This window comes from Mustela nivalis (assembly GCF_964662115.1).
Source record: "Mustela nivalis genome assembly, chromosome: 17".
Lineage (NCBI taxonomy): Eukaryota > Metazoa > Chordata > Mammalia > Carnivora > Mustelidae > Mustela > Mustela nivalis.
Window position 1 is genome coordinate 14,526,303 of NC_139036.1, and position 25,177 is coordinate 14,551,479.

Consider the following 25,177-nt stretch of genomic DNA (forward strand, 5'->3'; position numbering starts at 1 on the left):
CGTATGTATCAGCTTGCAGCTCATGCCCCACTTTGGGGGAAGGCAGGAAAACCCAAGGGCACTATGGGAAGGCTCTGGTACACCCCAGTGATGCTCACGCCAAGCCATCCACAGGCCGTGGCTTCCAGAGGCTGTGCTGAGTGGACAGAGCGAAGGCCATGGAAGCAGGGCAGGGCCATGAACATGGATGTCCCCAGAGGCCTTCCCACCCCCACGAGGGCAGCACTCACTGTCAATGCCAGCATGACCTCCCTGTAGTTCCGGTTTCCGTTGAGTCGCTTCTTCAAGGCTCGAATAGCATCCTTGGGCCTGGAGAAAAGGAAATTTTTAAATCTTTGCAAGTTCCACTCAGGGGCGCTACCCTACAGAGTCACTCCTGTTGGTGAGAACCAGCATGTATACAAGGCTTTTGCTTACACACAAAGTATTAGGTGGCACGTTTATACACATAAAAGACCGGAAACAAATGAAATCTTCATCATTGTGAAACAGGTTAACTTTTAAAAAATCTGTTTAAATTTTTCTAACTTAAACGAAAGATTTTCTAATTTGTTTAAAGTTTCATTGAAGTTTTCTTAGTAATCTCTACATCTAACGTGGGGCTCAAAATCACAACCCTGAAATCAAGAGTCGCGTAGCTCTTCTGACTGAGCCAGCCAGGCACCCTGAAACAGGTTAATTTAAGTCATGTTTATCCACACAATGGAACACGATATAGCCGCGGGAAAAAATAAAGACACTCCTTAATACCAAGCCAACTCAAAGAATTGTGAACAGAGTCGTGTGCAGAGCAGCGATAAGGTATGCTCCTCTCTGGCTTATAAAAAGACAACACACATAATACACACACACACTCATAACACACACACACACACACCCAGCAGGGAGGAGAAAAATCTCTGGACGGAAAGACAACACACATAATACACACACACACTCATCACACACACACACACACACACACACACACACTCATCACACACACACACACACACACACACACACACACACACACACACCAGCAGGAAGGAGAAAGTCTCTGGACGGAGCCCCAAGATGCTGGTAACTCTGACTGCCCTTTAGAAGGGAAGCTGGGTGGCAGAGAGGAGAGGGTGAGAGGTTTGTCACTGGGCTTCTTTGCGGTCCTTTTCCATTTTGCATCCCATGCAAATATTCTTTATTCAGAACAATAACTAACCCACTGATGCGGGGTACGCCGAAGAGACAACAGACAGACACAGAATAAAGAATGGCCAGCTCCTTGCTAAGGCCTGGATGCTTTTCCCCAGTTCCATGGAGCTCCTTTTTGCCCTGAGAAAATTTAAGTAAGGGGCACCCAGATGGCTCGGTCAGTTAAGTGTCTGCATTCATCTGGGGTCATGATCTTCAGGTCCTGGGATCCAGCCCGCATCAGGCTCTCTGCTCAGCGGGGAGTCTGCTTCTCCCTCCGCCTCTGGCCCTACTCATGTGCTCTCTCTCAAATAAATAAATGAAAGTCTCAAAAAAAAAAAAAAAAATGAAAGAAAGAAAGAAAGAAAGCTTAATTAAGTCTCCTCAAAACCCAAAGATTTGTGTGTGTTTTTAGGTAATGGAGCTGATGTGGATTCCCAAAGGCATGTTCATAAGCTGATTGTTTGGAACGTGGAATATGTTCTTCCTTAAATCACAGTTAGAGCTGGGAGTGATGGTGGTCCCTAGCCAGCCCTCTAGAAGCAGCTAGAAGGTGCAGCCCTTTGGTCTAACAAGTTATTTTGTTTATTCTAAGCCAGGATCCAACAAAGCTTCGGGACTCTGCTACGTCTGGCAAGAAGCCCCCGGCCCCTGCTGCCCCATCACCCGCACTCCTGGGAGTCCCCAGTCTGCCTGCAGGCTGGCCTTTTGCTACACACGTGGGCTCCAGCCTTCCCCTGATCAACATGTCAGAATATCTGGGTCTTTCGAAAGCTGAAGGTTTGTAAGTCAGGGACCTCCTATTCCTATAGCTCTCAAATATTTATGATCTCTTTACCAAAGGAAAAAGCCCTTTCAAATATGTGTGAGAAAGCTGGGGGAAGGGAGGTTGGAAGCTCTGGCAATCAGCCCCATGGAGACAGAAATACACAGGAGGCAGCCAAGACTTCTAGAAGAAATTTTAGAACACCCTGAGTCACCTATTTCCCATCCTGAACTTGAAACGTGGCTGCCTGCAGGAATTCTTGGCTCCTGAGCCCAAAGGCTGACGGGATGAGTTTCTCTGGGGAATGGGCCCCTGCCAAGCATGTTTGCAGTATGGCTGCAGTTTCCTAACAGGAATGCTGATTTCTGCAAATATGGGACTTGACAAGCTCCTGGCTTTGAGGACTGTTTGTGGACTTGAGCTGGTGAAGGTCAGTGGCTGCTGGCCAGGAGCGTGGATTGATTTCCTCTCTCTCCAAGGCTCTGCCAAGCCACGGTCAGCCCTGACCCCCAGCTACCATCCCTCTCAATCGAGCTTCATCCCTCTCCTCTTGAACTTCCACAGAGCAGAAAAATGAGAACAGCCTCCAAGGGCCGTGATCACTTAGAGCTCAGAGAGCAGAGCGCGCACAGAGCTCTCCCAGTGTGGGGGTGATGGTGGCGGGGGGAGAAATCAGAGAGTCAGCAGGCTCCCGGGTTAGAGTTAAAATGGAAATTCAGCGGAGGGAAGTACTGCCTCGGAGTGACTGGGTGAGCACAAAAGCAAGTATTTATCTCTCTCCCCAGGGGAGAAGCTTCAGAAAGGAGGATCAAAGTCATGTCAGAGGAATTGCAAAGTTTCAAGCAGCAGCAGCAGATTAGACAGCAAGGAGCTGGAATCAGGGAAAAAGGAGAGAAGGAAGAGTCAAGAGCCAAGATGGAGCCGGGAGAGGGCCAGGAAGGGAGGGCCCCTGTGAAATGCCCCCTCTGCCCCGGTAGCAGGAAGGCCAGCACTCAGGGCCTCAGAACCTGACATCTGGGCCATCTTTGGCCTCCCCAAGGCCTCCTCCACCCCAAGCTCCTAAGAAGCCTTCTTTCTAGTCATCCCAGAACTCATTTCGTCCTGTGGTTCCAGAACCACTGCTTTGCAGCAGCTTTCTCTTTATTCCCTCCAAGGACACAGCTGTCCCTCCTCCCCCACTCAGGACTCTTCCTCTCCCTCCTGTCTGTCTTCCCTCCCTCTGAGCCCTCTCTCTGCTGTTAACCCTGCTCCTCCCTGCAGGCCCCAGCGTAGAGGCTGAAGATTCCCTGAGCAAGGGAAGGTCCAGATGTGGTCAGGAAAATGCCCCAAGTCAGCAGGTCAGTGGATCCTTCTCTGACACACACACCAGAGTCCCTGGGGAGCACATCACCAATCCATACATCTGGGCCCGAACTAGGTCAGTCTGGGCAAGGCCTGGTAAACGGGGCCTAAAACATTCCCAGGTTCTTGAGCTGGGCACCCCTCGTTAATGGCTAAAGATGCGGGAGACAAGAGGCTGTCACATGAGGCCTTACGATGGAGGGCAGCTCAGCCTTGGACGCTTTAGAGAAAGCCCAGAGGGGCCTAGGTGCCAGTTCAAATCTGTACCCCCAGGACCACAACATCACAGAGGTGAAGCTCTGAATAAGAAGGCATAGGCAGAGTTTGGGCGGCTGGAATCAGGCCAGCTCGGGCTTGCATCCTGCCTCTGCCCTTCTCAGCCAGGCAGTGATGACCTCTGGCACGTGAGCATGGCCTGCCTCTGCCTTCTAGGCTTGGCGTGCGGCGGACACGGCAGACACGGCAAGCCCTCAGAGCACGGCGGACAGAGGTGGGCCCAGCAGGCCACAGGGCTCAGCACCCAGGACTGGCCAGAGAACACTACAGGTGAAGGTGGATAGGGACACCTGGCTCATGACATCTTTAACGGGCAGGTCTTTAATGGATGAAGAGCACGTCCCTATGCAGAGCACGGACATGAATGTACACATAGCCAGGCGCTTCTTAATGTTTATTCCTTTGATCCTTCCAACAAGCCTCTGTGATAGGCACTAGCGGTACCCACACTTCATAAACGAGGACTCCGAGACATAGGGGCGCACACAGCAATGGAGTGGGAGCCCTAGAATGCCAGCCTGGGCAGGTGGCTCCGGGCTCCACACCTCTAATCCTACAACATTCCCCTTCCCACTCGGGCCCACCAGCCTGGGTGTCTGCCTTCCCACCTGCCATCCACCCGCCTCACCCGGCGGGTGCCCTCCTTGCTACAAGATGCCACCTGGGCATCCCCTCCTCCAAGCAGCCTTTGCCACGGACAGCCCCAGGGCCAGTCAGCTGCTGTGGCTCTGGTCTCTCTCAGTTAGAGGCAGTGTCTGTTGGCACGCTGTGTCACAGGGGTTGCATTCTGCATTCCTCAGCAGATAGAGAGTCCCTCAGGGACTCCCTCCGCTGTGTTCTTATTTACCAGATGCTTGTCAAGAGTCAGTTATATGTCCACTGCGCTAGGTGTTGGCAGAAAATGGCATGTGAAACAGAATTATGCCCTCATGGGGTGCACAGTCGAGGGGGTCTGCAGGGGAGACAGCAACTCACAAACATCACACGGACGAGTACATTTGCGCTGTGATGGGCCTGCTGTCATACAGGGTACTGTGACATCACACGTGGGGGGACCTGTCTGGATCAGGAAGAGAAGGGTGGCAGGGAAATGCACTTCAAACTGAGCTCCAGGGCAAGGCAGAACTGATCGGTGAAAGGGAGAAGCGAGAGGCAAACAGCAGGAACACAGGGACCAAAGCCCCGAAGCCGGAAGGAGCTGAAGGGGCTCCCGAACAGTTAGCTGAACTTCAGGGTTTTCTCCCGCTTAGGGAGAGATTTGACAAACACCTTCCCGTAAGGGCTGTGACAGAAAATCCCCACGTGTCCCAGACGTGCTCTCATTCACAACTGCAGGCCCAGGAGCGTGGGCCACTTTAGAAGGAAGGTGAGCGGAGTGTTGGGAAAGGAAGGTGCCCCAGCCTCCTCGACCCTGGGAGGAGGAATCTCATCTCTCACACATCCCCACTCTCCAGGCTCGTCCAGACCACTCGCAGCCCCAACACGCTGTCCTTTCATGCTCGCATCCATACTCCACCCTGTCTTCCTGGCCCACTGAGGTCCAGCCCAAAGCCTGCCCCGTGTCTGCAGTGATGGGCACACACCTCGGCCACAGCCTGCCTGGGCCCACCAGGGGGACCCCTCCCTCAGAGCAGCTGGGGCGCACTAGCCTTGGCATCCTGGAACTGATTCCACCTCCATCTGTGGGGTCCGATGTGGCTGGACGACCACAGAAAGGAGGACAGGAGATGGGGGCATGAGAGAGAAGGGGAGCCCGTGACTCTGGCGTTAGAAATGCAGAGCCCCCAACCACTCTGATGTGGCTGTGTGCTGGGAACCAAGCCGAACACCTGCATTTAGAGGCAGCAGTATGCCATCTTGGACTGAAGACGCCCCAACTTGCGCCTGCGGCACAGGCTCCCGCCCGCATCTCCATACCCAGGCCCTCCAGATGGACAGCTTCCCTGCTGGGGCCTAGCGGGCAGCTTGGAGCTGTAGGATTTTAGCTGACCTTCTGATCTTTGGTCCTTATCCTGCTCCCTCCCTATGGTGGCTCAGCCCTAAACACAGGAGTCTTCCTGACTCTTCTCTTCTCTCCCGCCCACAGCCACCTCTGCACACCCCGCTGGTTCCACCTTCTAAATATATCCCGAAGCTGACCGTTTCCCTCTCCCTCCTCTACTGTCGTCCACGTCAAAACTGCCATCATCCCACACCTCCTAACTCCCTTCCCCTCTTTCTGCCCTCGGCCCTTCCTACCAGGCCACTCTGATCACAGTAGCAGGAAAGATCTCTTTAAAATGTGCGTTAGAGGAGCGCCTGGGTGGCTCAGTGGGTTAAACCTCCGCCTTCGACTCCCATCATGCTCAGGGTCCCCGGATGGAGCCCCCTAGCGGGCTCTCTGCTCAGCAGGGAGCCCGCTCCCCCTACCCCCGCCGCCTCTCTGCCTACTTGTGATTTCCCTCTAATAAAATCTTTTTTAAAAATGTGCATTAGAGGGGCACCTGGGTGGCTCAGTGGTTTAAGCCTCTGCTTTCAGCTCGGGTCATGATCTCGGGGTCCTGGGATAGAGCCCCACATCGGGCACTCTGCTCAGCGGAGAGCCTGCTTCCCCCTGCCTCTCTGCCTACTTGTGATCTCTCTCTATCAAATGAATTAAAAAAAAAAAAAAATGTGCATTAGACTTGAGGCACCTGGGTGGCTCAGTTGGTTGGGTGTCTGCCTTTGGCTGGGGCTGTGATCCCAGGGTCCTGGGATTCAACCCTGCATCAGACTCCCTGCAGGGAGTCTGCTTCTCCCTCTCCCTCTGCCACCCCCTCCATGCTCTCAAATAAATAAATAAATAGATAAAATGAGTGGTAGACCACGCCCCTCTCTGCTCAAATCCCCTCCCCTCCAAGTCAAGGCCAGAGCCCTGCACTGTTTGGATGAGGGCCTGTCCCACCCTCCTAGCTCTCTCCACACCCGCCCCACCAGCATCTTGCTAGTCCTCAAACATACTAGCCCGCCCTCTGTCCCAGGGCTGCTATGCCTGCTGCTTCCTCTGCCTGGAAGGTTCTTCCCTGCTGTCATCCTCACACCTCACCCCCTCAACTCCTTCAAGTCGCTCTTCAATGTCACCTTCTCAAGTGAGGCTTTCCTTGATTCCTCTGCTTAAAATCGCTGACTCCCAGGGGCACCCAGGTGACTCAGTTAAGGGGCTGACTCTGGATTTTTTGACTTAGATCATGACCTCTGGATGTGAGATGAAGTCCGGAGTCAGGCTCCCCACTTAGCAAAAGGTCTGCTTGGGGTTCTGTCTCCCTCTCCCTCGCTGCCCCCAAACCGGGGATCAAGTGTGCACACTCTTTAAATAAATAAAAAAGTAGATAAAATCTTAAAAAAAAAAAAAAAAGCTAAGTCCCAGCCTTCACCCCCCCTTGCTTCGTTTCACTCCAGACTTGTCACCAGCTGACCATGTAATGTGACCACGTAATGGAACGTGTAATGGCTTCCAGGGCGTCTGTCCTGCTCCCTGCCGTGCCCTGGGCACTCACATCACACCAGGGCCCAGCATGAGGTAGCCCCTCAGTCAGTATCTGTTCACTGAGAGCAGAACCAGCCCCAGCTGATACATGGCAAGGCAGCAAGGGCCAGCGCCAAGAGGCAAGCCCAGGGCTGCCGGAGTCCAGCCTATCCCCCTGGGCACTCCGCAGACGACTGCGGAGGGCACAGCTACAGGAAGCACCGTTCTGTGTGGCATGAACAGAAGCCGAACACAGACCAATCTGGAGGAAGCGTAAACAGAACATAGCTGGAATGCTGAAGAGGATATAAAGGGAACAGCCAGAAAGAACAAACCCGGCAGGGGAGGGATGTTTTCGGGGGTGGGGGGACGCTGCCAGACACACCTGCTGCTCTGTGCCTCACACTGACCTTCTCCCTCTATGAACACCGTGGGCCCTCTCCCTCCTGAGCCTTCAGACCAGCAAAACAGGACAGAGACAGCCTGGCATTGGTGACAGGGAGGCAGAGCCAGGGAGGAGGGCTGGAGGGGGTGACCAGCACAGGGGACCAGGTAACCAGAAGACTTCATTGTCATGATGGTTCAAAGCAGGTAATTAAAAGAGTGCCTCACTGCTCATGGGGTCGCCACCAAGTACGGGCAGCAAGAGGAAAGATAATGAACTGTATCCATTTATTAAATGCCAAAGCAAACAGCCTGGAAACAAACAAAGTCAAACACCCCCGCCCTTAAGCCCTGACAGGCTCTGAGTGACCCCTCAGGAGCTGACCAGTTTCACAGGAGATGGCGGGGGGAGGGGGGACACACATACCCTTCCTCTGTCTCATTGATAATGTCGCAGATCTCCATGTTCAACGTCCAGTCCTCGCTCTGCAGGGAGCCATCTGTTGCCTTTTCTGTAAAGTCAGAGAGAAGACGGATTTACATTTCTCCCGGAATAAGGGGGCCCTGGCAGGAAACAGGAAGGGCCCAAAACCACCACATTCTCCTCCCAAGCAGATGGGCTGAGCCAACAGAGCAGTTCTAGGGGCGCTGCCTTCACAAGGGAAAATCCAGAGAGAGAGAGAGAGATAGATCTGGGCCCAAGCTTTCCAAGATGAAAAGTTCTGGAGATTGGCCGCATGACAGCGCGAAGGTGCTTAACGCTTAAAACATGGTTAAGACGGCAATTTTTATGGGATATGGGTTATAACATAATTACAACTTTCAAAAATTAAATTAAAAAAAAAAAAAAACACAGCCCCCTTAAGATAGGTATTATTCCCTCCTGCATTTAAAAGGAAGGAAACAGGGGCGCCTGGGTGGCTCAGTGGGTTAAGCCGCTGCCTTCGGCTCAGGTCATGATCTCAGGGTCCTGGGATCGAGTCCCGCATTGGGCTCTCTGCTCAGCGGGGAGCCTGCTTCCTCCTCTCTCTCTCTCTGCCTGCCTCTCTGCCTACTTGTGATCTCTCCCTGGCAAATAAATAAAATCTTTAAAAAAAAAAAAAGGAAGGAAACAGGCTCGGAAATGTTGGGTGATTGGCCAGGATCTCACTACTGGATTGGGGCTGACGTGTGTTCAAGATCAGGTCTGTCCATCTCCAAAACCTAAACAGTTGAATGACACCACCCCGCCTACTACCCAGGCTGGACTTCGGATCCAGACCAATTCCAACCTAACCCATCCCAAATGTAAACTCCATGAGGGGGAGAACATCACCACCGTTTTGTTCATACAACCCACACTTCCCCTGCTACTCAAATAATGACACCAATGACCTGCTTACATGCAGGAAGTGTCCTTGTTCTTTACATAACATACTAGAACTCACACATCCAAACAAAGCCTATACTTCCAGGCAGTGACAACACACTCCCAAAATATAGCTGTTGCTCAAAACATTTGTGTGACAGCCTTGGTCTGCATTTTAAAAGCCTTGTTGTTTAAAAAAATTTTTTTTTTAAGATTGTATTTATTTATTTGACAGAGACCACAAGTAGGCAGAGAGGCAGACAGAGAGAGGAAGAGGAGCAGGCTCCCTGCTGAGCAGAGAGCCCAATGTGGGGCTCCATCCCAGGACCCTGGGATCACAACCCGAGCTGAAGGCAGAGGCTTTAACCCACTGAGCCACCCAGGTGCCCCTCATTGTTTTAAATTTTTGCCAAAAAAGACATATCCCCAACTTTTCTGCCCCCTTTATCCATCAACCACAGCACCCAAAGACCCCTGATGCGCTGGAACGCCCAGCAGACTGGACAGGGCACTGGGAGACTGGAGGCCCCGTCCCCAAAGTCCTCGAGTGTGCCAGGCTGGCAAGGACAGAGGAAGTATTTGGCGAGTGCCCTGTATAAGAAGAGGAAAGCGCTTAAGGAGATGGAGAGGCAGGGATGAGAACCCGTGTCCGAGACTGTGCCAAGGCAGACGGACCCCAGAGACACTGTTCCCCGGCACTGTGCACAGCATGCATGTGGAAAAGAGGGGCCATTTCAAGAGAGCCCCTTCGAAGGTGGGGACAAGAGCCATGGTGGGAAAGGCAGAGGGCTGAGGCCCCCTGCATGATGGCTCAAAACACCCGTCAGCTTAGCCTGCAGAAGCAAAGACTAAGAGCAGAGGCTACAGGAAGGATGAGAGGACAGGCAAGAGGAAGCTTCTGGAACCGGCCCTGCAGTGTGCTCCCTTGGCACCGGGCTTCATCCAGGGCACCAAGCAGGCAAATGTGTGGGTTAAATGGTTCGTGCCTCCAGCCCACCGCCCTCCCTGCCACCCTCAGCTGTCTCTGAACAGCCCTCCCCTTCAAAGTGCCCACTCCCAGAAGAGGTGACTCCCCAAAAGGGCCCCAAAAGCAAGGAAATCTCTGCAGCCATAAACGCAGAGCACACCCTCAAGATAAAGCCACTCGGCCTGTGCGCCGTAGGGTATCCCCCATTTCTGAGCCAGCCCGGGGAGAGGACAGCGGCCCTAGGGCCCTTCGGAGTGGGACATCTGTCCCTGTCACAGCACCGGCCGCGGACCAGACTCTCACGAGGAAGAAAGTCTGTGACTGCACTTTGGTGGGGCCATAGGGACACTGTCTTGGGAGGCTTAATGGAGGAAATATTAAATCAATGAAACCTCATTTCCAAGTTCGGTTTAGCAGCAGAATCCATTAACCTTATATTCACCCGCTCCCTTCCTCTAATAATACCGGGAAGGGGTTCAAAGGCATGATAACTTATCCTCCGGGTAGCGGATTCTATTCAATTACTGGGATTCTGAGTTTCCAAGCTAAAAGGTATATACTCGTTTTGATTATAAAGAATCAACCCAAAAAGAATGCTGCTTTCTTTTCATTTTGCTGGAAATGCCACATAAATACAACCGGGGGTATTCGGCTCGGCTGAAACAGATGAGGGGAGTAAGGCTGACAAAGGAGCTCAAATCAGTTCTGATTTTGCTCTCCGCATAAAAGAATTCCCAGCAATGGGAACAAAGTTATATCTGATAGTCCCTGCAACGGCAGCCACTCAGTGCAGGATCCCTCACTCGGCCCTGTCCCTGGCCCAGAGGAAGCAAAATCCAATCTCATCTCTTTTGTCACGTAAATCGTCAAAACCAAAGATAAATCCTGGTGCAACAGCAGAAACACAATGCTCCAGGGAGCAATGGGCCAAGTCATTCCCAGCAGCCAGCCCTCCGGACAGATAAAGATCAAAATGCCGGTGACCCTGGCTGCAAAAGCTGACCTTTCCAAGTTCTCTGGTGAAATGCTAATGGCCAGCGGCTGAGCAGGACAGGGCTGGGCAGGGCAGGGCAGGGCGGGGCAGGGCTAGGCAAGGCTGGGTTGGACTGGGCTGGACAGGGCTGGGCTGGACTGGGCTGGACCTGGCTGGGCAGGGCAGGACTGAACAGGGTCGGGCGGTACTGAGCTGAGTAGGGCAGGGCTAGGCAGGGCTGGGCTGGGCTGGGCAGGGCTGGGCTGGGCTGGGCTAGACTGGGCAGGGTTGGGCTGGGCTGGGCTGAGCAGGGCAGTGCAGGGCAGGACTAAACAGGGTTAGGCTGGACTAGGCCAAACAGGGCAGGACAGGGCAGGGCTGGGCATGGCTGGGCAGCGCTGGGCAGAGCGGGGCAGGACAGAGCAGGACTGAACGGGGTTGGGCAGACTGGGCTGAGCAGAGCAGGGCAAGCCTGGAATGGGCTAAACAGGGCAGGGCAGGACAGGGCCGGACTGGGCAGGACAGGGCTGACTGGGCTGGACTGCATTTGGCAGGTCAGGACAGAGCTGGGCACGGCAGGGCTTAACAGGGTTGGGCTAGACTGGGCTGAGCAGGGCACAGCAGGGCAGGGCTGAACTCAGCAGGGCAGGGTTGGGCTAAGCAGGGCAGGGCATGACTACACAGGGCTGGACTTGGCTGGGCTGCACTGGGCAGAGCTGGGCAGAAACAGAGCCCATTAAACCTTCAGTGCAAGACAGTAGGCTAGCTTAATGCTGTTGCCATGGCATTTTCCCCATTCAGAAAAGGCTGCCTCCAACCTGGTGGAGGCTGGGGATGCCCTGAAGCCTGGACCCTGCCGGCAATGATAGCGCTCTCTCCAGCTTGGTTTCTCCGCGCCCCCCGCCCCCACCCCCACTGCCTGAAATCCTAGGCCGTCCTGCTGGGAGGGGCCTCACAAGCCAGTGGCATGGTTCCTTGGCTGCTGCTGTCTACACTTTGATGTTAAATATAGTGACTTCAGAGCAGCCAGCACCAGAAGGCAAAAAGAAGGCCAGCTTTAGCATTCTGCATTCAGCAACATCCTTTTGGTGAGAACTGAGAAAAGGAGAAAAACAGCCAAATTATCTACCTCCCCAACAATCAAGGGTGTGGGTAGGCGCCCTGAGGCAGTGGCACAAAGGAACAGCACAGGGTTGCTTTATGCCAGGTGTAAGGGAAGAAGAGAACGGGGTCTGGGTGGGCAGCAAGCTCAGCTGATAACACGCACCAGTAACAGGAAATGAACCTTCTGGATTACTATACGTTCGTGAGGCAGGCTGGCATATACCAGTCAGGTGGAAAGAAAAATCAATCCTGACATTCTCCACAGAGCCATTATTGCCTCTTGCTTCGAATTCCTCACATGCTTTGTGAATATTAATTGCAGTGGCTCCCCTTCCACTGGAGAGACGAGAGAATGAATTCCAAGTACTCATCCCTATTTTATTGGATGTCCTTTTCTCTGACAGTTGTCCCTGCTCTCACCCCTCCTCAAAGGAAGATAAGAGGACAAGAAGAAGGTAGACGAAGTACATCTGGCCAGCCTGTACACTGTTGGGAGACAGCTTTCTCTTCTAAGTCTAAGGCAAAAATAAAGCCCCACGGTGCCCATGCCCTTTACTTGAGATTGGCGGAGCCTGGGGTGAGCCATGCACTGCCCTTGCGGACAGAGAAGGGGAGATGATTAAGACCCTACCCAGATGGGCAGTCAGTTAAGATACGGTCCAGCCTGTGCTGTGACAGACGACAACCACGGCACTCCGGGGGGCTCTGATACCTGCGCCCTGGTGCCAAGAAGCAGGGACGAAATTAATGGCCCCCCGCACACACATTGTGACAGACAACAGCATGCTTCTTTAAGCAGAACACAAAGGTTGACAAGATAAGCCAGAGAGAATCAGCCAGTGACTGTGTGAAGTCCCAGAGGAAGATACCAAGCCTCTGTCTCTCACTCCCCAGCTAGAGAGCACCAAGGGAGGGCAGGAGGTAGCACAGGGCTTCCCACACTTGGCTGCAGCTTAGAATCAGCAAGATGGCTTTTTTTTTTTTTTTCAAGATTTATTTATTTGAGAGGCAGCTGGGGAGGGGGAGAGAGAAACCCAAGCAGACTCCATGCTGAGGGCTGAGCCCCGTGTCGGGGCTCAACCTCACAACCCTGAGATCATGACCTGAGCTGAAACCAAGAGTTGGATGCTTAACCGACTATGCCAACACAGCAGATCCTCAAGAGGAAGCTTTTTAAAAGTATTCCTGCCTTGGTCCCACCCCAGAAGGTCTGATCAGAGCCTCTAGGGCACAAGGCCAGGTACCCACACGCTCTAACAGCTCCACAGCTGCCTCCACACGCAGCCAGGGCTGAGAACATGGGAAGGAGCGCCAACAGGGTCATCCAGCTGACAGTGGACTGTACAGCTATGAAGTGCGGGGCCCTGGGGACACAGTGGAAGGTAAGACGGTCCAGTCCCCGCCCTCAGGAAGCTCCTGGCCCATGGGAGGACAGGGAGTCGTGATCCTGGTTCTGGTCCTGACTCAGCCTCTGGTGATGCTCAACTCTTGGGACTATATTTATGTCTGTTTCTACTCTGGGCATTAGGTTTCCTGACAAATGAACTAATGGGTCCAGATGATCTCTGAGCCTCTCCCTCCTCATCCCCTCCCCCCAACTCTAACAGCAGGTTGGCCTACGTGCAATTTTTCTTTTTTTGGCAATGGTGATTTTTTTTTTTTAATTGTGGTAAGATGTACGTAACAAAATTTACTATTTGAGCCATTAAAAAAAGAGATTTTCTCTATTTATTTGCCAGAGAGAAAGCATAAGCAGGAGGAGCAGCAGGCAGAAAAAGAAGCAGGCTCCCCGCTGAGCAAGACACCTGAAAGGGGACACGATCCCAGGACTGTTCCATCATGACCTGAGCCAAAGGCAGACACAGGCATCCCCAGGCATCCCCATCTGAGCCTTTTTTAAGTGTACAGCTCAGTGGAGTGAAATACATTTCACATTGCTATGCAACCCACCATCCATCCACAGAACTTTCCATCTTCCCAAACTGAAACTCTGTCCCCATTCAACACTCACTGGCCCTTCCCTTCCCCCCAGCCTCTGGCAACCCCCATTGTACTTTCTTTCTCCATGAATGTGACAACTCTAGGAACCTCAAATAAGGGGAGGCATATAGTTCTCTTTCTGTGTCTGGCTCACTCCACTTCATATAATATCCTCATGTTTCATCCATGTTGTAGCAGGTGTCAGAATTTCATTCCTTTTTAGGGCTAAATAATATTCTGTCCCATGTGGAGACCACACATTGTCTACCTGCTCTCCTGTGGATGGACACATGGCTTGTGACCACCTTTTGGCTCCTGTGACTGCTGCTAAGAACATAGGTGTACAAATATCTGTTTGAGTCCCTTTTCCTTCTTCATCTTCTTCTTCTTCTTCTTCTTTTTTTTTTAAGATTTTATTTGAGAGAGAAAGAGAGAAAGAGCAGGAGCAGGGGAGAGGGGTAGAAGAAGAGGGAGAAGCAGACCCTGACTGAGCAGGGACCCCAATGTAGGGCTCGATCCCAGGTCCCTGAGGTCATGACCTGAGCTGAAGGCAGATGCTTAACCGACTGAGCCACCCAGGCGCCCCGACCCTTCTTTCTATTCTTTTAAGTATACACCCAGAAATGGAATTACTGTATCTTATGGTAATACTATGTTTAACCTTTTAAAAACCACCACACTGTGCTCCACAGAGGCTGACGCATCTTACTTTCCCTCCAGTAACAGACGAGGGTTCCAACTTCTCTATGTTCTCATGAACACCTGTCATTTATATCACACTGTGGTTTAGATGTACACTTCCTAATGACTTAGAGCTCCCAAGCACCTTTTCACACGTTTACTGGCCATCTCTTTATCTTCTTCGGATGAATGTCTATTATTCAAGTCACTTTCTGAAGGAGGTAATCTTGCTGAATCTGTTTACTGGTTCTGATTTTTTTTTCCCATGAAATCTTCAGGGTTTTCTATATATAAAGTGACATCATCTTGTTACCAAATTATAAAAGTTCTTTGTTATTCTGGATATTAATCCTTTATCAGATGTATATTTTGCAAATGTTCTCCCCCATTCTGTAGGTTGTCTTTTCACTCTCTTGATCATCGCCTTTGATACACAAAAGTTTCTAATTTGTTCCCTATGCTTCCGGTGTGATAGCCAAGAATCACTGCTAAATCCAACATCATGACACTTTTTCCCTGTGTTTTCTTTCTTTTTTTTTTTTGTATTTGACAGATAGAAATCACAAGTAGGCAGAGAGGCAGGCAGAGAGAGAAGTAGGGGGAAAGCAGGCTCCCCGCTGAGCAGAGAGCCCGATGCGGGGCTCGATCCCAGGACCCTGGGATCATGACCTGAGCCAAAGGCAGAGGCTTTAACCCACTGAGCCACCCAGGTGCCCTGGTTTTCTTCATTTTTAAAAAGAGATTTGGGGCACCTGGGTGGCTCAGCGGGTTAAAGCCTGTGCCTTCGGCTCAGCTCATGATCCCAGGGTCCTGGGATCGAGCCCCGCATCGGGCTCTCGGCTCAGTGGGGAGCCTGCTTCTCCCTCTCCCTGCCTCTCTGCCTACTTATGATCTCTGCCTGTCAAATAAATAAAATTCTTTAAAAAAAAAAAAAAAAAGAGAAAGATTTTATTTATTTATTTACTTGAGGGAGAGAGAGAGAGAGAGGGACTGAGGGAAGGAGGGGTGCACCAGATGAGGTAACGGTAGAGGAAGAGAATGTTCAAGCAGACTTCCCACTGAGCTTGGAGCCTGACTCAGGGCTTGATCTCAAAATCCATGAAATCTTGACTTGAACTGACACCAAGACTCAGATGTTTCATCGACTGAGCCACCCAAGCACCCCTCCCTGTGTTTAGGTCCTTGATCTTTCCGGATTTTCCTGCAGAATAAGGTAAAGGTCCAAGTGCACTCCTGTGTGTGTGGACATGCAGTTTCCCCAGCACCATCTGTTGAAAAGACTGTCCTTTCCCCACTGAAGGGTTTTGGCACCCTTGTTGAAAATCAAGTGACCTTATGTGAGAGGGTTAATTTCTGGGCTTTCTATTCTGTTCCATTGGTCTATGTCTGTCCTTATGCCAGTACCACACCGTTCACTGTTTTGATTACTGTGAGTTTTGAAATCAGGAAGTATAAGTCCTCCAACTGCCTTTCCTCTTCAAGGTGGTTTTTTTTGTTGTTTTTTTTAAACTATTTGGAGTCCCTTGAAATTCTGTAAGAATTTTAGGATGGGTTTTTCTACTTCTGTAAAAAATGTTGGTAGATTTTGATTGGGGCCGCACTGAATCTGTAGACCATTTTGGGTACTACTGTCATCTTAAAAATATCAAGCCTTCTATCCATGAATATGGGCTGTCTTTCCATTTATTTATGTCTTCTTTAATTTCTCTCAGCAATGTTTTGTACTTTTCAGTGTACAAGACTTTTACTTCTTTGATAATTCCTAAGGATTTTATTCTTTTTGAGGTTATTATAAATAGAACTGTTCTCTTCTTCATTTCCTTTTCAGATTCTTCATTTTATAGAAACAGCTGATTTTTGAGCGTTGATTCTGTACCCCTCTACTTCTGAATCTGCATCGGTTCTAGTATTTTTTTAAATGAAATCTTTAGGGTTTTCTACACACTAGGTCATGTCATCTGCAAACAGAAGTAATTTTATTTTTTCCTTTCCCATTGGATTTTTTTTTTAAGTACCCTTTCACATCCAGCATGGATGGAACCAAATGAGGGGCTTAAACACATGATTGAGATCAAGATCTGGGCTGAGATCAAGAGTCAGATGCCTAGGATGCCTGGGTGGCTCAGTGGGTTAAAGCCTCTGCTTTAGGCTCAGGTCATAGTCTCAGGACCCTGGGATCGAGCCCCACATCAGGCTCTCTGCTCAGCAGGAAGCCTGCTTCCTCCTCTCTCCCTGCCTGCCTCTCTGACTACTTGTAATCTCTGTCTATTAAATAAATAAATAAAATCTTAAAAAAAAAAAAAAAAGACGCTTAACCAACTGAGCCACCCAGGTGCCCCATTTGGATAGCTTTTCTTACTTTTTCCTCCCTAAATGCTCTGGCTAGAAAATCCAAGACTAAGTGAAAGAGAAGTGGTAAAAGTGGGCATCCTTGGTCTAACATATGCTTTCACAGAACCTGAACATACACTGTTAAAAGCAAACATAGTTGAAGAGGAGACCCATCTGAGTCCTCATTGCATGGAAAGTAGATTATCTGCTGGGGGGAGGGGCACGTGAAAGCAGGAAGCACATCAGGATCCACAGGGCTCTGCAAGCCAAGGGGCTTTTTCTATCTCTGCTTCTAGCCCCAAGGAAATCACCTCAGACTGCTCTGGTAGGAAAGCCTTCACACCAGCCAACTTGCCCATGCTTAGCTTCAATCCCACATCCTCTCCAGAGGCTCCTTCCACACCATCTCCAACTGATGCCCTGTGACAAACTTTCCAGCACTTGGCATAATCTATGCGAGGATTGAGCTTTCAAGACCATTCTAATGCTGGTGTTTTGTTTTTTTTTTTTTAAGACTTTATTTATTTATTTGACAGAGAGACAGCAAGAGAGGGAACACAAGCAGGGGGCAGTGAGAGAGGGAGAAGCAGCCTTCCTGCTGAGGAGGGAGCGTAATGTAAGGCTCGATACCAAGACCCTGGGATCATGACCTGAGCTGAAGCCAGATGCTTAACAACTGAGCCACCCAGGCGACCCCCCCCCCACCATTCTAATGCTATTCTAAGAGTTTCTTCCATGGGCGCCTAGCTGGCTCAGTTGGAGGAGCATGCAGCTATTGATCTTGGGGTCGGTCATGAGTTCGACCCCCATGCTGGGTGTAAAGGTGACTTAAATAAATAAAACTTAAAAAAAAAAAAAAAAGAATTTCTTCCAATCTTACTGGCTTAATGAGCCATGAGAAGATTCTTAGCTCCGTATCTAAACCTGAAGCTGCACAAAGGCAGGATGTCTTCAGTTCTTCAGGAAGGTCCAACCTTATGCTGACGAGGGTCTTTCTAGAAGTAAGATGAGGATGTAAGGGGTGATAGGCACTTGGCAGTCTGGCAAGAGGTTAACTAGGTTCCCAGCTGTCCCCATGTTCTCCCCTTGGACCCAGGAGCAGGAGGAAAGGACATCATGACAGACAGCATGAACAGGGGTCTGAACTCAGACTTCCGTTGAATCCTACTTCTGCCAATCACCATGCAACCCCAGGGCAGTCATGTGACCTGTCCAAGACTTTCAGTCATCAGTAAAATGTGGCAATAATGATAGCCCTTTTCTCACACAGTTGTTGTGAGACGAAACTGAACAACAGAACAAAGCACTCGACAGAGCCCTCTAATATAGAGGTACGTTCCTGCACAGGCCATGACAGTCGCTGTTACTTTCATTGCGACTCTAGCTCCTGTGAAAGAGACTCCGCCAACGCTCCGGGGGGGGGGGGGGGGGGGGGGGGGCTTCCTTCAGCATTTCTGTGTCACCACTGCCACCTACAGGTAAGTAGCCATCCACAGGCTGTGCCCAGCGATCAGTGCCCTGGGATCCTGCGAGCATCTCCAGCCAGTCTGATTCTGCCTTTCTGAGCCAGGGGAGCCCCAGTCCCGGAAGCCACAAAGGGGCTCCCGTTCTAGAAGGAAGCCCCCAAACAGCTTGGCCCAGCTGCAAGGTAAAGGAACCGCCACAGCACAACTTCCTAAGGAGACCAAATGTTAAAACCCCAAGAGGTGTTAGAGCGCAGCTAGTAAGAAGATTCCTCATGAGTTGCTCAAAACAGATGTCACACTTCCCAGACTTCTGGAAGTGGGGTCTCGGGGAGGGGGGGGGTGCACCATGCTGCTGCTAGCTTCCCACAGACAGCTTCTTGCCCTCAAAGCTAGCGTGGAACGACTGATCTCAAATCTTCATGGAAATAGCTCCCCTTTCATTCATAAATAGATTAAATAAATAAATTTTGAAAATGGAGAAGCAGAAGGGAGAATGAAAGCCGAAGTCTACCAAGCACAACTTTCGGTTTGGACTAGGTTCTTCAATTACATTACCTTATTTTACCCTTCCTTCCCCCTCCTGGCAGGTTATCCCATTCTAATAGGTGAAGAATTTGAATCCCGGCTTGGTGACTGGCCCCTCAGTGCACAGCTGGCAGGAAGCGGCACAGCCAACCACATGACCCCCATCTTCCTGGTAGACCCAGCCTCGGACTCAGACCCATCCCCAAACAGAGGTCTGGTGGGGCAAAGACCCTGCCCTCAAGAGCAGACAGCTCTGGAGTTCCTGGATCCCGACCCCCCTGACTCTGCAGGCAGGAGTGTAAAACACAGTGCCAATGAAAGGTCAGGTTAAATAAGCTGCTGGGTCAGCCTTCTCCCTCATTCTCCTTTTCTTATTAAGAAACTTTTAATACTGGCATAATCGTAGATGTACTGAAAAGTCACAAAGATCATGCAAAGGGTTCCCATACGCCCTTTTCTTGGTTTCTGCTAATGTTCACATCTTACATAACCACTGGTCATTTGTCAAAACTAAAAAATTACCATTGGCACAGTACTATGGACTAAACAGCCTTGACTCAGATTTCTCTGGTTTCTCCACTCACGCCCCTTTTTGTCCATGATCCAACCCAGAATACCACACTGCCTTTGGTTTCCCCTCTTTTTAGTCTTCTGTTTTCTTTAAAGACCGACAAACTCACAAAATCATGCACTCACTCTCCTGTCTGGAGAGCTCAGTTCCAAAGGGCAGCTCTGTATGAGCCACAATCCCACACCCTGGCCTAATTAGGACACCACATCCTCCCACTCCCCAAACAAAGGAGTCCTTCAGGCCAGCCAAACAACAGAGAAAATAGAAGCTTGTTAGCCACACAGGCCCGGGGCTGCTGATCCAAGTTCTTTTTTAACTGGAATTCCCTTGAGAGGGATCCACAGATTTAAAATGCATTTGGGGTGTGTTCTCTAGAAGAAAAGCCACTGGTCTGATGTAGTCTCTTCTTTGTACTTACTGGAATATTCTATGTGTGGAGTGAATGAGCGTGCAAGAGAGAAGCTGGGGGAAGACTCGGGTTTAGGGCTGGGGTGGCAGTGGGCACCTAGGGCCTGATGAGAGAGAGGTCTCTGCAGGGGTCAGGCCCAGGCCAGGAGGAGGGTGTGGTGGTGGGCCCAGCCTAGGCCCGGTTGCTCTCTCTAACAGCCAGGCAGGTGGGCCAATCCACCCAGAAGATAAAAGATCCCCAGGGAACTGGTGCTCAGGTCAGAGCTGCCTTAAAGCACAGGAGATATGTTGCTGATTTCTTCTTCCCCAGAGTGCCTCGGCGGGGGCTGTGCACCACACTCTGAGAGCAGAGAGGTACGCCTGTGAATGTCCCTGGGCACAGCCCCAGTTCAGCCCTTGCTCTAGCTACTCCTGACTACGGAGACGTACATGCTCAGAGGAGACTGAATGCCAGTCCTCGGGGCGCGGGAACACGCAAAGCTACCCACAGGCTTCCCAGTGTAATTCAAGCAATTGAGAGGCCTCTCTGTGCCAGGCACTGAGCTAGAGCGGGCCAGAAAAATAAGCAAGACGGAGCCCCTGCCCTTAAGGAGGTTACCAGGCAGGAGACTTGCAAACAAGCAGCCGGGACAGAACATGTTGAGTGTTCTAATCAGAGGGAGGGGGCCGAGGAGAAAGATTAATGGGCGACAGATGATGGAGGAATGGTTCAGCATGCTGGAGAGGGGGAGGAAGGGTCTGTGAAAGCTATAGAAAGGACCTGGTGGAATGAAAGCAGAACTTTGGAGGAGGAAGAGGGGTCCTCGCAGGCGGTGCGAGTGGGGGCAGGGAGATATGAAGGCCTGCTGGGGCCCGGATGGCAAGGCTGGGATTTGGTGGAGGGAAGCAGGGAGAGGAGGCCAGCTGGGCGAGCGCTTTCATTTTCTGTAAGGAGTCCAGGCTTTCTGCAGGAGGCAACGGACAGGGCTTTACAACATTTGCGCCTGACGCAGATCACTCTGGGAATAACGTGAGGCTGTACTGGAGCCGGGAGACTGCAGGTTAGGAAGCAGGGCCAGGTCACCAGACCTGCTGGGCGGAGAGGGGAGAAAGGCCAGCATCTGGTCAAGGGCATGGTCGTGATGCTGATGTTCTAGGGGTCAGTTCTGGTTCATTTGACCCCGGGCAAATTTCTTGAACTCTCTGAACTACAGTTTCATCATCCATGAAATGGGCCAAACAGTTGCTTTTCCTCAACAAGATGGCCATGAAGATTAAAGGAGCGAACGATACAGAACACGACATGGGGATCCTGGTATAGAGTGAGTGTGTGACAAATGCGAACCATGATTTTTAATACGTGCCTTAAAGCGGACTGGACCTTGGGAAACACTAATTTCGTGTGGGGAGGGCAGAAGGGGGGCCGTCACTCTCTCCCAGGCTTTTTTAGAAGCCTCCAGACAGAGGGTGAGGAGGCCACCTTAAGTCCCTCCCAGAGGGACCATGACAGAGCTGCATTCTGTTGGCAATGCACCAATCAGTCTAGGAGACCAGCCAGAGACCACAGGTATCACCCTGAGCCAAGCTAAAAAGCAAGGTCTCCTTTCTGCCTCAAAGAGGGATTACAAAATTCCAAGCCAGGAGAAAGACTCCCCAAAGCTCCCCAGGCTCACACCTGCTGTGCTCAGTAAAGCCAGAGTGCTTTGACTAACTCCTGCAAAGAGCTGTCCTTCAGAACTAGGTAAAGAGACACACTCTCCTTGCCACCATCACAGCGTTTGCAGTATTCAAAGGCATTTGTGGGGAGCAGTCAAAAGCAACCCATAGAGTGAGGCTCAACTATTAGCTGGTATTCCCATCCGGGGGCCTCATCTTAGGAGGAACAGCAGCTACTAAAAAACGCCCATGGTAAGACAATAAAGTGAAATCTTTACTCTTAACAGAATAATCTCCATTGCTGGGAAAGCTGATGTGAAACCAGATCGTGACATTATTGAAGGGAGCATCCGTTTAAGAACCCTTTGGAAAAACAACGAGGGCAAGGATACCAAGGGGTGTGCTGTAAAAGGTTCTTAGTTCTTATCCTTTGACCTCGACATGCTAAGGGACACTGCTTAAAGAAACACTGCAAAGGAAAAAAGCTACACACCCAGCAATTCCCCTTCTAGGTATACACAGCCAAGAGAGCTGAAAACGTATATCGGCACAAAAACTTGCACATGAAAGGTTCACAGCAGCATTATTCTAGCAACCAAAAAGTTGGAACCACCCAAATGTACCTCAGGTGACGCACAGATAAACAAACTATGGTATATCCATACCATGGGACAGTATTTGGCAATACAAAGGAATGAAATTTGGATAATGCAGCGCGGATGAACTTTGAAAATGTTATGCCAAGGGAGAGAAGCCAAACACAGAAGGACAAATACCCTGGAGATATCCAGGGTAGTCAAATTCATAGACAGAAAGCAGAAGGGTCATTGCCAGGGGCAGAGGGGAGAGGACCAGGGAGTCAGTGTTGAGTGGGGACAGGATTTCAGTTGAGGAAGATGAGAAAGTTCTGGAGATGGACGGTGGAAGTGGCTGTACAATAATGTGAATGTACTTAGTGTCACTGAACTATACACTTACAAAGGGTTAATTTTGTGCTATATATATTGCATTACAATATTTTTAATATTGTGAAGAGAAGACCGCAGGTTGTGTGATTCCACTTATACGAAATGTCCAGAAGAGGCAAATCTATAGAGACAGAAAGTAGATTAGCAGTAGTCTAGGGTTGAGGGAGATGGGAAGTGATCGCTAGTAGACATGGGATGATGAGAATGTTCTAAAATTGGTAGTAGTGATAGCCACACAACCCTGAAAATACACTAAAAATTCATTTGTAGACTTTAAATGGGTGAATTGCACAGTATACAAATTATGTCTCACCAAAGCTGTTGAACAAAGGAGGGGGAAAAGCTAAACACAGGAACACGTTCAATACAGCATTATTTAAAATTCACAAAACTCCTCAAATATGAAATAGCAAAGGATGGCTATGTAAATTATGGTATATTTATCAACTTAAATGAATATTATACAGCCATTATTAAAGTCACATAGAAACCTTTTGTGATGGTGCACAGGAAAGAAAAATGTTTTTTTTCTGGAAAAAAAAAAAGAGGGGGGCACCTGGGTGGCTCAGTGGGTTGGGCCACTGCCTTCGGCTCGGGTTGTGGTCTCGGGGTCCTGGAATCGAGCCCTGCATCGGGTTCTCTGCTCAGCAGGAAGCCTGCTCTCCCCTCTCTCTCTGTCTGCCTCTCTGCCTACTTGCAATCTCTCTGTCAAATAAATAAATAAAATCTTTTAAATAAACAAATAAATAAATAAATAAATAAGGGATGGATATGGATAATGCCTAGAAGAGAAATTTTAAAAAGTGAAAATAACCCATGTGTTGAAGCATTTGGCACAGACTCAAATCTTTAAAAATTTGTTCTGTTTCACTGTTTTAAAAACAAAGAACAGGGGATACTGTATTGCAAAAGACTAAGAAATAAAATGGCAAAGGCTCCTGGGTGGCTCAGTGGGTTAAAGCCTCTGCCTTTGGCTCAGGTCATGATCTCAGGGTCCTGGGATCGAGCTCTCTGCTCAGCGGGGAGCCTGCTCCACCACCCCCCCCCGCCCCCACCTGCCTCTCTGACTACTTGTGATCTCTGTCAAATAAATAAATAAAATCTTAAAAGAAAAAAAAGAAATAAAATGGTAAACTCATATAACCCTAACTACAATCCGGTTATTTAAATTCTTCCATCAAAAAGAGCCAGGCACCAAGCATAAGGCAGCCCCGAAGATAAGTATGCCTTTTCATTGACTCTAAAGACTATGTTCCCCAAGAATAAAAGTCCTCTTACCCCAGTATCCCAAAAGCCATTTCCATCCTGACCAGGCCTTCCTATTAATATTAACCGCCCCCCCTTGCCCTACAGTGGGTTACTCATGACTTGTTTTTTCCACCACCTGGTAGGGTCCCTAGCTAGTTAAGAAGGAACAAACCCAGAGCCAATCTGGGCTGGTACAGGGGAAAGGCGGACATAATATACACATGTGATTAGCATTCCAAAGACAAATACAACAGGGTTCTGAATCATCTGGGAAATTGCTCCTATCCATCAACATAGAAAAACCGGGAATACCAACAGCGAGAACAAACAGGGAGATTACATTTAAATGTAACCATATTTAAATTGAAGAAGAGACTAGACACAGCGTGTACTTGTACAATACTTGTACAATATTCAGAGCTAACAGACTTATCACACACAGGTTGTATAACTTATTAATGACAACGTGACTTTAAACAGTGGTTCTAACTGGGTCACCTTGAATCACACCAAACAAAGCTTGCCAAGGGAAACATGCAAATAAGATGATCATGTGGGGAATCCAGTGGGGAATGGGCATTCTCCTAGCATCTTGGAATTTTTATTGTTGAAAAAGAAACATAGTATCTATCTAGCTTCCTTCACACAGAAGAAACAGCATGAGGGCATTTCATTCTTCAATGGAGCAGGGTCCGAAGGGAGAAATGAGCCTGACATTTTCCACACATCACACCGAGGCAAGCTGGTGTGTGGATATAGTGGCACAGTCAGATTTACTCCAGGAAGCCTGAGCAACGGGTGAAGAGTACCCACCAGCCAGGGCAGCACAAATCACAACACACAAGTAGCAGAGGCCCTGGAGAGAGGCTTCCCTCCCTTCCTTCCAGACCAGGACCTGCAGGAAGAGCAACCTTTTCCATAAAGACATTCTGTCCTTCAAATGGCAGGGCAAGTGAAACCTTCCTTAGAGCACAGGCTGGAGCAAACAACCATTTGGCCTCCAGAGAATGGCCACAGAAAATGGCATGCAACCTTAAACTTTCATTTGATGGGGCACTTGGGTGGCTCGGTCAGTTAAGCGTCTGCCTTTGGCTTGGGTCATGATCCCAGGGTCCTGGGGATCAAGCCCCACTTTGAGTTGGGGGAGTTCCTGCTCAGTAGGGAGCCTGCCTCTCCCTCTGCTGCTCCCCCTACTTGTGCTCAGCTCTCTCTGCCAAATAAATAAATAAAATCTTTAAAAAATTTTTTTTCAGTTGATGACTACATATTTTATGGTATTAAGACTTTTTGGTTAATTTTTTTAGATGTGATAAGGAAGCTATGGTTATACTTTTATTTTTTAATTTTTTTTAAAACATTAATTTTATTTATTTATTTGACAGACAGAGATCACAATTCAGTGAGGCAGGCAGAGAGAGAGAGGAGGAAGCAGGCTCCCTGCAGAGCAGAGAGCCCGATGGGGGCTCGATCTCAGGACCCTGAGATCATGACCTGAGCTGAAGGTAGTGGCTTAATCCACTGAGCCACCCAGGCGCCCCAGCTATGGTTATA

The 25,177-nt window shown here is 49.9% G+C and overlaps 1 protein-coding gene across 7 annotated transcripts in view; it reads right to left on the reverse strand.

The window, feature by feature from the left end:
• The window catches only part of TOM1L2 (target of myb1 like 2 membrane trafficking protein), a 120,578-nt gene that overhangs the window by 51,667 nt on the left and 43,734 nt on the right, over positions 1–25,177 (reverse strand). For all 7 annotated transcript variants that reach the window (XM_082706791.1, XM_082706792.1, XM_082706790.1 and 4 more), the window contains exons 2-3: positions 7,849–7,933; positions 231–309 (exon numbers count right to left, since the gene is read on the reverse strand). In XM_082706791.1, the coding sequence (XP_082562917.1) occupies positions 231–309; positions 7,849–7,933 (164 nt within the window). The remainder of the gene's footprint in view (positions 1–230; positions 310–7,848; positions 7,934–25,177) is intronic.